A 13,447-nucleotide genomic window follows, 5' to 3' on the forward strand; every position below is an offset into this window, starting at 1 on the left:
TACACGCACACATGCACACAATTCAAGAATTTTTCCCGTCATCTACTCCCTGAATTTTTGGTCATTGATACCCGGGACACCGAACCACCGGGGTACATGAAATTTGGTGGGTATGTAGCCCCACTAGACTTTTACGGAAAAAATTCATTTCGTCCCCGGGGACCACCACCATCCCCCCCGTGCTGGGCCCCCCGAACCGCAAAAAAAAAAACTGTTTTTCCTAAATAACTACCTGAACCGTGGCATTGAGGATGAAGAATCTTTTATGGTATGTTGGTCTCAAGGGCCCACATCAACCTGGCTCATAATCACTCATTTGTGATTTGCACCCCCACCCCCCGGTAAAAAATGAAAATGCAATATTATTCTGCTTTAATCGCCCCTATCTTCAGTTAAGATGTTCAGAACTGCACCAAATTTTATGTGTATGATTGACCTGGCATTCTCTGGGGGTATGCCAAGTTTCGTAGAATTTCATCCATGGGGGGGGTCTAAAAAAATTAGGTTATATGTACATTTACTGACTGTACACATTACATTGGCCTGTAAATGGCGGTGCACACATATACACATGCACACACACAGGCACCCACATACTATCGGTATTAGAACGGCCGATACATAATTACAAATTCAGTAGGATTAAAAGAAAGCCAAAATAAATATTCATCATCATCATCATGGCTGCATTTTCAGTATTGGCGATAAGTAGTCGTTTGTCCACTAAATGGCGCATCGTTGCAGTGAGACGTAATTTTGTTGGAAGTTAAAAGTGGGATGGAAAAAACAATGGACGCTTCCTACAAGGACTGTAATTTACCGCAGCGAACATCTAATAAGGATAGGATGATGTTCACATGAAGTGTAATTCCCATTTCTTCTTGAAGCCGAAATAAATCTGAGGATGTTTATCGGACATGCTTGGTTTTTACTGCAGGTACGTTAATCTTGTAATATCAATAAGGACCTAGGTAATGTTACCGTTAGCGTTGGTTGAGTGATGGAGGCATTTGATTGATTGCATTTGTAGAAAACTATAAATGCGGTTATACCAAGCAAATTGATAGCAGCACTGTTTGTATCCTTCGACTGTCATTTATTGCATGTGCTACAAAATCATTCTGTGCAATGGAAGATTTACCAACGTTACACCGGTCTGATACAGTTTTGCCTATACATGCGTGAGACTGAGACGCCTGTTTATTTTGTTTTAAGTGCGTGCAGGGTGTGAGAGGGGAATCGATGTGCTTTGATTACAGCTTGGTAGTTGTAGTCTGTGAAATTAAAAAGCACGTGTGTGTGAAGTATCCAAACAATGACACCTTCATTTCATTATGGCTGCTTTAGCAACTTAAGCTACTGTGTAGTGGGTCCCATTTAGAAGTGGCTACTTCATTCGCGCTTTCCTTGACTCATGGTGTTGCTACGTGTTATTACAACTTTTCGCCACGATATGACAGTTTAAGTCCGCTTGATACTGTAAGGCGTAAACCATTGGTTTCCAAAGGGATTTTATTTGTGTCGCCAGCATAGCCTATTGACAATTTATGTTGTAAATAGGCCTACCTTATAATCCTACCTGTAGCTTAGGGAAGCTAACAGCTTTCTATTAGGATCTAGTTTGTTAGTTACCGTTTTGCCATAACTCCCTGATGCATTTTTGCATTTAGAATAGCCAGAGCGTGTATATCTCAATCGGAAAATTAAACAATATCGGGTGCCTATGGACTAGGCTGGGTGAACCCAGCCTGATCTGCCCGCTATTTATTTTTTGATTTCTTAAAAGATTGAGCTTGGTCTGATGAAAGCCAGACTAGCTATGGACCTCAGTTACACAATGCAAGGGAACATGAATCAGCCTATATTTGCACGAACAATAACGGACAAAAGCTCTTCAACTTTGGCCCGTTAAAATGTGTATGAACAGTCTAGCGACGCATTTCATCAAGGCCCATTTGGACATGTCAGTTATTTGCACCACTGGTTAGATGTAAAACAGCATTTCGTTTCAGACTAGGCTACTGTTACTTAATTTGTGCTTTAACAATAACGTTTCAGACTACTGTTACTTAATTTGTGCATTGACAATAAAGTATTACATGAACTAAAGATGACTAAAATCTTATGTAGAAGAAGAAACATTCACAAAAAATCCATCCATCCAAAAATGACCTTTGTTTTTGATAGCTGTTGAAAACGGCATGGAACTGACAGAGATGTTTTTGTTTATAAATGCATAAAAATAAATAAATAAATAAATAAATAACATTATGCAGATACCTTTTGTTTTTACCAAATACAATGTAGCCTACAGGTGTAAGTGACCTTTCATCAATCCAGTTGCAATGGATGAACTGTGATGAACTGCCCTACTTGTGATTGTTTAGAGATTTTAAAGGCTTTATAACAATGCTACATCTTCTTTGGCTATTCTACAATCTATTCACCTTTTCAGCACCAGTAGGCTACTTTCTGTGCAGCCGCACACACACACTCAGGCATGCCAAACAAGCATACACAAAAGTTTCAAGAGTGGGGGATGGAGTAAAATATGGAGACAAATTGAAGTGTGATTTATTTTCGCGGAACGGATGTACAGGACTGAGCGGCGGTCATATTTTGTACCGCTATGCGGTACATCTAGTTAAAGTATGAAAACAATAGAGTTTAGTTTAGTCTTTTGTTTTAATATAGTCTTTGCCAGTGCAGCAGCATCTGGATGGGGGGAGGGGGTTGTAATATGATTATAAATGTGTGGATAAGAGAAGAGTGTGTTTCAGAACACCACAGGATTTTTTTTGGATGGGGGACGGGGGTGGGCTTGGGGTGGGCACTGTTGAGAGGCCCCCCACAGATGAGGAATGCAGTCAGTCATCAGTCCCCTGCTAAGAATGTTTGTGTGTGTGTGTGTGTGTGTGTGTGTGTGTGTGTGCGTGCGTGTTTTTGTGTGTGTGTGTATGGGGGGGGGGGGGAGGGGGTTGTATGTGTGTGCGGCTGTGTGCGAATGTGCATGCGTGCATTCGTGTGTGTGTGTGTGTGTGTGTGCAAGACAGGAAAGTGAAATATGATCTAGCAACCCATATAGCCACATTTATTTCATGCAACATTGCTCAACCTTCCCCTGTGGATTCACCCCCTGCATTCAAACACTTTTTTCCTTACTTTTCTCTATGAATCCGATCACAAATATTCAATATATTCATATTTCATTACCCCCCCCATTTGATATTATACCAGTAAAAAGGGACTTCACGGCCTATCCACATCACCACCCCTCTCCCTCTTTCTTGAATCATTCTACTGTTGGGTCACCAAGGCCACCGCTTCTGCCTCCTGGAGCTTGGCCCGTCGAGAACCTCTCTGACCTACATAAACACTGTGCTGTGTGTTTGCCCAGCTGCTGAAGAAAGTAACCCTTCAAGCATTCACAGAGTATTTGGTTTGCAGTCAGTGTTAGAACTCAGCCAGTTTCGATAAATGACAACCTTCCCTTTCACACCAAGTTTTTGTTGAGCACATGCTGTTGCCATCTAGTGTAGGACACTGAAAATGGCAGAAAATGAGAGATGAAAATCTGTAAAGACCCAGTTATAATACATTATGTAATAATGCAATTGCTCACCACATGTGATCTATTGAATCTCAAGTGTGAATTATGAATTAGGCATACAAAATGCAACAATTTGTGTTTTAGCTGGAAAGTCAACAGTCTGGAGGGGCAATTGGATGCTTCTTGTAAAAATGGCCTATAGTAATTAGCCATACATTGGAATAGGAGGTTCTATCACTGACACAATTTTGGATGAGTTCCAGTGAGTGACATCAACCAAACCAACCAACTGTAAATATGTTTTCACTCAGCTTCATTCTCAATCACTTTTAAAAGGACTGTCTGGCGCAAGCAATGAAAATGTCCAAGAAGGTTCCAAAGCTTTGTGTGATGGGAGATAATTGATGCTTTGCATTTTCACATTCAAATCTGGCATGATGAATGCCTTAAAATGGAGGAAATGGTATTTCTGTTATTGTCACTGTATGCCTGGATTGCCTGATATTGCACTATGTAACTTTGGTGTAACTTTGGTGTAAGTGTATGCCTTTTCACTTTTTGACGGGCAGTCCAATGGACTTTTATGAAAGCCTGCATGTTAAAAAATTATGCCAAAGCTATAGCACTTTGAACATGTATGCCAAGGGATAAATACCCACACCTTGTTGCTTGGAGGACATGTGATCACAGTCATTTACTTTCAAGGTCATGCATCATCCCATGCATTTTAATATTTTGGAAAATGTGTTTCTTGTCAGTCTGTCCCACAACTATACCCACAACTAGCACAATCCCCTCTCTTCACCTAGATACCTCTCTGTTTTATCAGTTTGATAACCTTTTGTTTTCACATTTAAGCCAAAGCCAACAGAGACTCGGTGGAATATTGTGAAATAGCCTATGGGGCCCCAATCTACTTACTCTGCATTAAAGGTCCAGTATGTAGGAAATAATGGAAAATAAACTGTAACCATTCCAAAAATGATCACCATATGTTGTCAGAGAGTAAGGAAACACGATGAATTGAAGTAATGGCTTATTTGACAACATTACTCTAACCTGTAAAACCCCGTAAAACCCATGAAAAAAAATGAGTTACGGGGCGGAATCTCTTGGAATTTTCGTTTATGTTTTGAACGATTAATTCTAGAATAGCGTATTAATAATGGGCTAGCGCGTCCTCCTATTTGGGTTGGCAAATTAGCAAAGGCCAACTGTCAACAGCTGTCAGTTGTAGTCATGAACGGCTACGAGAGGCAGGCAAATTTCCCAAATTAAAACAAGAATTTGTTTAATTTGCTGAAGTTAGCAGATGCAGATTAAGTTTAGCCTAGGCTACCTGTTGTGGAGAAATATGGCCAGCTCTGCGTCAGACTTGATATTCTTCGTTTGACGAAGACGTCACCATCTCAGAAAGCTCCTCCGATGTCCACTTAATTTGTTTCTTGTTTTAATTTTGGAAATTTGCCTGCCTCTCGTAGGCGTTCATGACTACAACTGACAGCTGTTGACAGTTGGCCTTTGCTAATTTGGCAACCCAAATAGGAGGACGCGCTAGCCCATTATTAATACGCTATTCTAGAATTAATCGTTCAAAACATAAACGAAAATTCCAAGAGATTCCGCCCCGTAACTCATTTTTTTTCATGGGTTTTACGGGTTAGAGTAATGTTGCCAAATAAGCAATTACTTCAATTCATCGTGTTTCCTTACTTTCTGACAACATATGGTGATCATTTTTGGAATGGTTACAGTTTATTTTCCATTATTTCCTACATACTGGACCTTTAAGATAACATATGGAATGTTAAAACGGAAGCCTTGTGGGGCCAACTATGATGCTGATAATGGAACTCTCTTGAAAGGGCCTATACTGGAGCCTCCAACTAAACATCAACTTCCAGCAGATCCTGGGTGGTATTTGTAGCTTTGTCTCACAATGCAGCCAGAGATGGGAGTACGGCCCATTACTTTGTTTTGCTTGGCTTATGGCTCAAAGCAGTTTTCTGTTAGTGTCATGATCTTGACCTGGAACAATTCTGTGACTGACTTGCCCATGCATTGTTGCCACAATGTCTTGAAGCAGATGAGCTTGGTCTACTTCATTTGTGTAGCTGTTTTTTATCCATATCTGCTCAATCTTACTGTAGCATCCCTGTATTACCATTTCATGTAACTTACGCAGAACTTACTCCCCATTTGACTTAGATTATTTTTTTGGTAATACTCTAATAAGTGCCTTACCACTTTCCAAAAACAACGAAAGACAAATAATTTAGTTTCAATGCATTACATTTCAGAAATAGGTGCCCTTTGGCAAGTAGTCCACCTTGCAACTTTTTCGAGTATTTTCGAGTCTGATCCCATATGATCAATAATGGATATTATGTAAGTCAGGTCATGGATCATGGTCAGGTCAGGATTTTGCAATGCCTCAAAGCAGAGGACAAAGTCCCAGTTGTATCTTCCACTCACGCTTGTTGAGAGCGAATAGCCTACAAGTGATCATATTGAATTGGAAGCAGTACAAGCTATGATGAAGGCTCTACTATGTGTAATCCTAGCATTTCTCTTTGCAGTCTTAGTAAGTATACTGCACTGAATATATTTTGTATAGGAGAGTAAGTAACTAGTAAGAGGCATGAGTTTACTTATGATGATAATTAGCTTTATAATGTGTATGTGAAGGGATGGGTTATATTCACATTATTATTAACAGAGAACTCCTCAGGCTGTTTGTGTGTTTGCATATGTAGCCTAAGCAGTGAACTCAAAGCACACAAAAAACTCTTTGAAAATGTTGGTGAATGTTTGCTTTATTTGCAACTCTGATCATCTTCAAACAGTAACTGATATCAAAACTTGTCTATTGTTGAGGATGATTTAATAGGCCTACACTTGTATAATGTTCTGTAGTTCTTTTTGTATTAGGCCTACTAGATACAGTACTTCTGGACACTTTTTTTGTCTTCAAACACTTTCTAGTCAAGAGAGTATTTCTTGAAATATTATTTTCATGGAACAAATGCAGACTGGAGTATACCGAATCAATTTGGAAGCAAGAATGTTTTTTTGTTTTTGGTGTTTTTTTGTTTTTTGTGTACACTGTCAATATTGCCAGGGTTCAGGTCAGGGGTTAGGGTTGACATTAGCATATTGCAATTTTATTTACCTTTCTAGGGGGAGGGAATGGCGACGCCTAACACAGCCACTGGATCTTGTGAACAAATCAACATCCCTCTATGCAAAGACCTGCCTTACACCCACACCCTCATGCCAAATTTGCTAGGACACAGGACTCAGGAAGATGCTGGTCTGGAAGTGCATCAGTTCTACCCCCTGGTGAAAATTCAATGCTCACAAGCAATGAAGCCTTTCATCTGCTCAGTGTATGCCCCTGAGTGTGAGTCTGGGAGAGCCCGTGCACCTTGCAAGCGAACCTGCATGGCAGCAAAACAGGGCTGCCATCCACTCATGACTAAGTTTGGCTCTGAGTGGCCTGAACAGCTCAACTGTGACAAATTCAGTGAAGAGACTTGCAAGGAGAGTGAGACCATTCAGAACATCACCATTTCAGATATCCCTCATCTTCTGCAAGACATTGCAGATCATGATAAAGGTAGAATATATTATCTGAGTTTTATTCAGAAACATGTGGTATTGTGATGTTGTGATGTGATCCATATCTAATATACTGCATCCATATCTTTTTCAAACCATTTGATATCAGCTTTAAGTCCAACGACCTGGCGAAAGCTATTTTTCTACAGTGATGTATCCTTTAACTGTTATTCCTTACTATTCATTATGTGGGCCATGTTATTGGCCCATATTGTAACAAAATTACAGTAGCAATCATGTATTACTCTTTGTATGCTGCTTTAGAATTATACTGGTATTGACTGAAGCAGCCAATTGTGCAGGTTCAGAATAATAATACTATACAAGTCAGTGTGCAATAGCATCGCGATCAATCCTTAGTGTCAATCCCATTGGCTCTCCCATGTGCAATCCATAATATCTGTGGTTGAGTTCTGTATTGCCATAAACGTTACTGGGTGCCTTACAAATACCTCTCAGAAAGATGGATCAGGCAATCTAAATAACAAAGAGTATCAAGAAATGAAGAGCTTTCTCACTATTTTAAGACAACACTTCACTGAAAGCTGGCTGCCAGGACGTCATCACCACAGATCTTTTCGACGGATTCTGGAGGATCGTGGTAGGAACTGGGAAGCAATGAGTCATTTTTTTTTATTAATAATTCAAATTCAGTGAGTTACAGGTGCTGAAGCAAAAAGTGTTGCAACCATCCCATGGTCAAGTCAATTACATTATCAACTACAAGATGGTGCATACATTGTTGTTTGTGCAAAGTAATTATCTATTAATTCACCAATTGATTCTATTAATTAGTATATGCTATTAATTATATTAACTATTAACACCTATTATGTTTTTGTCTTCCTCTTCATTTCTATTGGCTATATATTTTGAAGAATATCAAATGAAGAGATTAATACCGGTTATTGTTTTCAACAAGAGTCAAGTTTATTTATTTATTTTAAAAAGTCTGCTTAACATCTGCCAGAAGGGGAAGCATCCGGTTTGCCCTGCGGAACCTCCTCCAGAACGTCCTCCTTGTGATTCTGACACTGTTCTGGGGCTGTGGGGTTCTCAGGGGTATCCCAGATGTGTCAGCAATGGCAAATGCATGGTCAGCGCAGTTCAAGGTAGTTTCATAAACCAGATTCTGAGCATCTGGTGTGAGGTCTGCCTGAACTGTAAGACCACAGTCAGGGTCCTCAATAGCAGGTGCTGGGGCCAGCAGACCCTGGGTGGGTTTAGCTATGGCAGTGGTGTCTACATTACCAGCTAGCAGAGGGGCCTCACGCTGGTCGCGGGTCCTGACCAGGACCTCAAGAATCTGGGGTGACCTCCTCAGGGTTGTTCTGCAGTGAAACACCACCTAGGTGTGCACTGAGGGTTGCCTTGTTAGATAGGAGGGGAATGGGGGTCTTCTCAGTGGGGTTGGGCTCAGGTAGTTGACTTGGGACCTGGGGACTGGGCTCCAAGTCCTGGACCTCGACCCAACAAAGACGTGGGCTAGGTGACTTTCCCTTCCGGAAATGGTGACTTATCACCTGTTCTGCAATCCATGCTTGATTTATCTTGTGAAGTGGCTCCAGCAAACTGTGAAAAAAGTGATGAATCTCCATTCTGACTGCTCAATATAGCTCATCTCATAGATATACTGTATATATATGCCTAATTAAAGTTAATGCAATTAACTTTAATTAGGCTAGGCATATATATACAGTATATCTATGAGATGTGCCTAGCCTAATTAAAGTTAATGCAATTAACCAACCATTTACATTGGGTAGGCAACCATCATCAACGCAAACAACATTACTCTTAAGCAGTTTTTACAGCAATTATCCTACGAATCACTGTCAATTTGCTCATGCTGAGTTCAGTCCACTGCACATGCTGTCACACCAATTTGGATGCATTGTTCGGATGGTCGTCTTTTCTGGTGCTTTCCTCAGGGGTCCAAGCAGTGACGTTGCTGGAACCTTGATCGTGCAATGTGATTGAATTTTTGTAGGCCTGTTAGCCCACTGGCATTGGGAGTGAAATAGCAGATAACTGTAGATAACTACTAGTAAATAACTGCACAATCAACAAAACAAACCAAAAAATTAAATGGCTGAAAGCTCTATAGCCTTCTAACACTTTTTGAAGGACCAACTGGCACACTCAGCAAATGTAGGCTACAATCAAATGCAGTCAAAATGATATTAATTAATTTTCATGTGTTGGCTAAATCACTTCAAATAGCTTTTGAAAAGGCCAAATCATTATTTCATTTCAAGTTAATTCATTCACCATTTTAACGTTTCTGAACATGTATTTCTTGAAATCTCACACTGTAGAACCCCTTTCTATACCTGATACTCCTTTGCTTCACCAGTTTCATGCCCTACTTTTTTTACAGGTGTGAATTTAAGTTATAAGACAACAGAGGATCTGTGGATTATATACAAGATTGGCAAGGACGACTATGATGAATTTGTAGTCATTCTGACAAAACTAGAGATCTTGAAAGGTAGATACCCAATACACATGTGAGGAACACAGTAGTGATGCACTGAAAAGTAAAAGTTAATGTTAAGTAAGAGATAATGGACGACACGGTGGTCTGTTCACAGAAGTTAATGCACGGTCGAGGTTGTAAAACAGCCCCGACTCGAAGCTTGGTTTTCCAATGGGAATTCAACCAAGCAGTGGAATAAGTAAGGGATAATGTATAGAACGCCGGTCATTACTGGGAAAATAAGTCCCGACAGGGCGAACCGGCTTGTTCCGCCCTGAAGGGACTTATTTTCACAGTAATGACCGGCGCTCTATACATTATCCCGCTTATTATATGGCTACTTGCCAAAACGAAATAATAAACTCCCCACGATATGACTTTAGCCTACATAACAGTAAAAGTTAATGTTAAGGAAAATGTCATTTATGCCTTTATCTTTGTTTTCCCAGGACGATTCGATGCTAAGGTCCTGTCCGGTTTACCTTGTGACTGCAAGATAGCTGGGTTTACCTTTGATGAGGTGATGAGGACCAACATTTCCAAATACAGATGTGAAACTAGACAAAGGTAATATGAATGATTAAATAAATAAATTATTCTTGTCTTTCTTTAAATAGTTCATCCTGAATGCCGCCCTGTGAGAGCCTTCATGTTTGCTGTGGAGAGGACAGCCCGTTTTGTGCATACTGTAAATTGGTTGCTCATCGGATTAAACATTCAGAATAAAGAGGACAGCATGACCACTTGTTCTGTCAGTTGGAAGGAACATGTCAACATCTTTGAATAATAGTGAAAGATACATCTGCCCGTTTTTGCTTAGATCTCAGAACTAACTTATGGCAAATTAAAGGATGTGGAGATGTCAGTTCCCAGCAGGTGAGCTTCTGCATTGGCATCGCACATAGTCAGCAGTAGGCTAGGTGGCAACAGCAGCTTATAGGCTATATCCCATAAGAGCAGGGCCATTGCTAGAAATGTTTGGCTCCTATATGGACAAATTTTATTTTGCCCTCTGGTAGTGACTTACAATGACATCAATAAACATTACCGATACATTTACATTCAAATTAAAAGTTTACAGTATGGTCTTAAATGGAAAAAGACTAGTTGGAATAATAATAATAAGCATAAACTTAACTGCTATAGAGATTATTACTTAGAAACAAGGTAAACAGAGAGGTTTTGAAGACTGTTAGTTCAACTAATTTAGTTTGCTATAGGCCTAGCTGGTTAGCCCATTACATACAATCAAGGGAGTATCAAATAGAGCATCACAGTCCCGCCCCTCCTCCAAGAGAGCTTAGTTTCCGGAAGTAAGTTTCCCATTCATTTCTCCCATTGACGTTTTGGAAAAATCCGTATCTAAAGCTCTGTGATTGGTTAGTGAACTTAAATTCCTGATTGGCTAGCCAAACCTGAGCATCGCCATTGGCTATTCAACAGGAAGTGCCAGAACAGTCTCAAAAGTATTCGTATACTTGCAGAAAATACTTGTGCGAACGACAGAGATTTGTAATGGCAGAATAGTTTCGTAATTGAAAGACAACAACTGTGGAAGGTTAAGTACTTGTAAGTATTTGTAAGTGAAGGACATATGAGTAATACTTAAAATCGTTTGTGTTATTTTTTGTTAAATCACAACAGAACTTTAGACAAACACTACAGTGACTTTAGAACCAGGCCAGTCTAGTAAACTTGACCAAACTGCAGTAGACAACACTAACTAGATTATTACCTGATTATTACAACGGTTCTCACCCACTACGGTGAGCATTTGCTGTGTAGACTATCCACTGACAGGTCACAATCATAGACTGTGTGGTCACAATCAATCAAGACTTTTTTCCCTCAGTGGTTCCTCATTGGTGGAATGAATTGCCTGTAGGTGGAATGAATTGCCTATAGATAGTCACAGAGCTGCAAGAGTTCGACAGGCGTTTACAACACACAATCTACACAGCTGAAAACAACATTGGTGCCCCCCTGCCCTCCCTCCAGGACTTGTAGACTGGTAGGGTCAGGAAGTGAGCAGAGAACATCACCAAAGATCCCATACATCCTGCACACACTCTCTTTAACCTCCTCTCCTCTGGCAGGCGCTATAGATCCCTGCTCACAAAAACAACCAGACACAAGAACAGCTTCTTTCCCACTGCCATCACTCTACTGAACTGCGGATAAGTGGGGTCATCCCCACCACTTTGGCCACTCACCCACTTCTCCTACACAGTACATTACATTATCATTTGTGGGTTTGATCCAGCAAGACCACAGCATGGCGAACCGCAATTCTAGTTATTAGTGGGTTTGATCCAGCAAGACCACAGCATGGCGAAGCCTTGCGGAGCAAGCCCACTATTGTTCTTCTTTATTTATTTATTTATTTATTTATTAGTGGGTTTGATCCAGCAAGCCCACTATTGTTCTTCTTAAGTTTTCTTATTATTAGTGGGTTTGATCCAGCAAGACCACTATTGTTCTTCTTAAGTTTTCTTATTATTATTAGTGGGTTTGATCCAGCAAGACCACAATTGTTCTTCTTAAGTTTACTTTATTTATTATTCCTTTTCACCCACTTTTTGGACGAACTACTGCTCCTAGACCGTTTGAGCTATCGACGCAGTTCGAACTCCAAAAATTCAGGCCCGAACCGGTGTAACTTGCTTGTTGCCAGATGGCTTTTGTAACTTTTGACCCGTGTGTCCGATTTTCATAAATGAGGTACCGTTGTAATCCTTGGATGAGGCCGAGTTCCATGCCCCTGATCAAACCCACTCTTGCAGTTCCTCGGAACCGCAATTCTAGTTAGTGGGTTTGATCCAGCAAGCCCACTATTGTTCTTCTTAAGTTTTCTTATTTATTATTCCAGTTCAGCCACTTTTTGGACGAACTACTGCTCCTAGACCGTTTGAGCTATCGACGCAGTTCGAACTCCAAAAATTCAGGCCCGAACCGGTGTAACTTGCTTGTTACTTTCGTGTCGCTGGCCCTTGTCGTTTTCGCGGTATTCCCGTTTTTCTGCATTTTTGGGCCCCATTGAAATGAATGGCGGAATGTTCAAGGATTCTAATTCCGATTGTGACATCACAGCTCTAATTGTTTAAGCTTGCACCTGGCAGAGTTCTAAGCCATCTGGCAATGTCTAATGGGCTGGGCTGGGCTGTCTGTGTATATGAAGGTGTGTGCATGTAACTTTTGACCCGTATGTCCGATTTTCATAAATGAGGTACCGTTGGAATCCTTGGATGAGGCCGAGTTCCATGCCCCTGATCAAACCCACTCTTGCAGTTCCTCGGAACCGCAATTCTAGTTTAAGCTTGCACCTGGCAGAGATCTAAGCCATCTGGCACTGTCTAATGGGCTGGGCTGAGCTGTCTGTGTATATGAAGGTGTGTGCATGTAACTTTTGACCCGTATGTCCGATTTTCATAAATGAGGTACCGTTGGAATCCTTGGATGAGGCCGAGTTCCATGCCCCTGATCAAACCCACTCTTGCAGTTCCTCGGAACCGCAATTCTAGTTCCAATAATGTATCTTGCACACTACTTTGCACTATTACTTTTTGCACTTTACATCCCACTCCATGTGTACTTCTTGATATTATGTTGATGTGTGCCTATGTATATTGTTGTCTCTATTGTACAGTATGTGTGTCTATATTAATATTTGTCTACTGAATGTTTACTACTACATGTCTATTTGTTAAATGTATAGAAATGTATAAATGTAACACCTACCGAAGTCAAATTCCTTGTGTATGTAAGTATACTTGGCCAATAAAACTGATTCTGATTCT

The 13,447-nt window shown here is 40.5% G+C and overlaps 1 protein-coding gene across 1 annotated transcript; it reads left to right on the forward strand.

The window, feature by feature from the left end:
- Positions 1-6,001: 6,001 nt before the first annotated feature.
- LOC121677816 (frizzled-2-like) lies at positions 6,002-10,390 on the forward strand. Its single transcript, XM_042056840.1, has 7 exons — positions 6,002-6,134; positions 6,731-7,169; positions 7,281-7,324; positions 7,631-7,772; positions 9,552-9,662; positions 10,100-10,170; positions 10,268-10,390. The coding sequence occupies exons 1-7, from the start codon at positions 6,084-6,086 to the stop codon at positions 10,289-10,291; spliced, it is 882 nt and encodes a 293-aa protein (XP_041912774.1). The 5' UTR covers positions 6,002-6,083; the 3' UTR covers positions 10,292-10,390.
- Positions 10,391-13,447: the final 3,057 nt, after the last annotated feature.

The sequence above is a fragment of the Alosa sapidissima genome, chromosome 12 (assembly GCF_018492685.1).
Source record: "Alosa sapidissima isolate fAloSap1 chromosome 12, fAloSap1.pri, whole genome shotgun sequence".
Classification (NCBI taxonomy): domain Eukaryota; kingdom Metazoa; phylum Chordata; class Actinopteri; order Clupeiformes; family Clupeidae; genus Alosa; species Alosa sapidissima.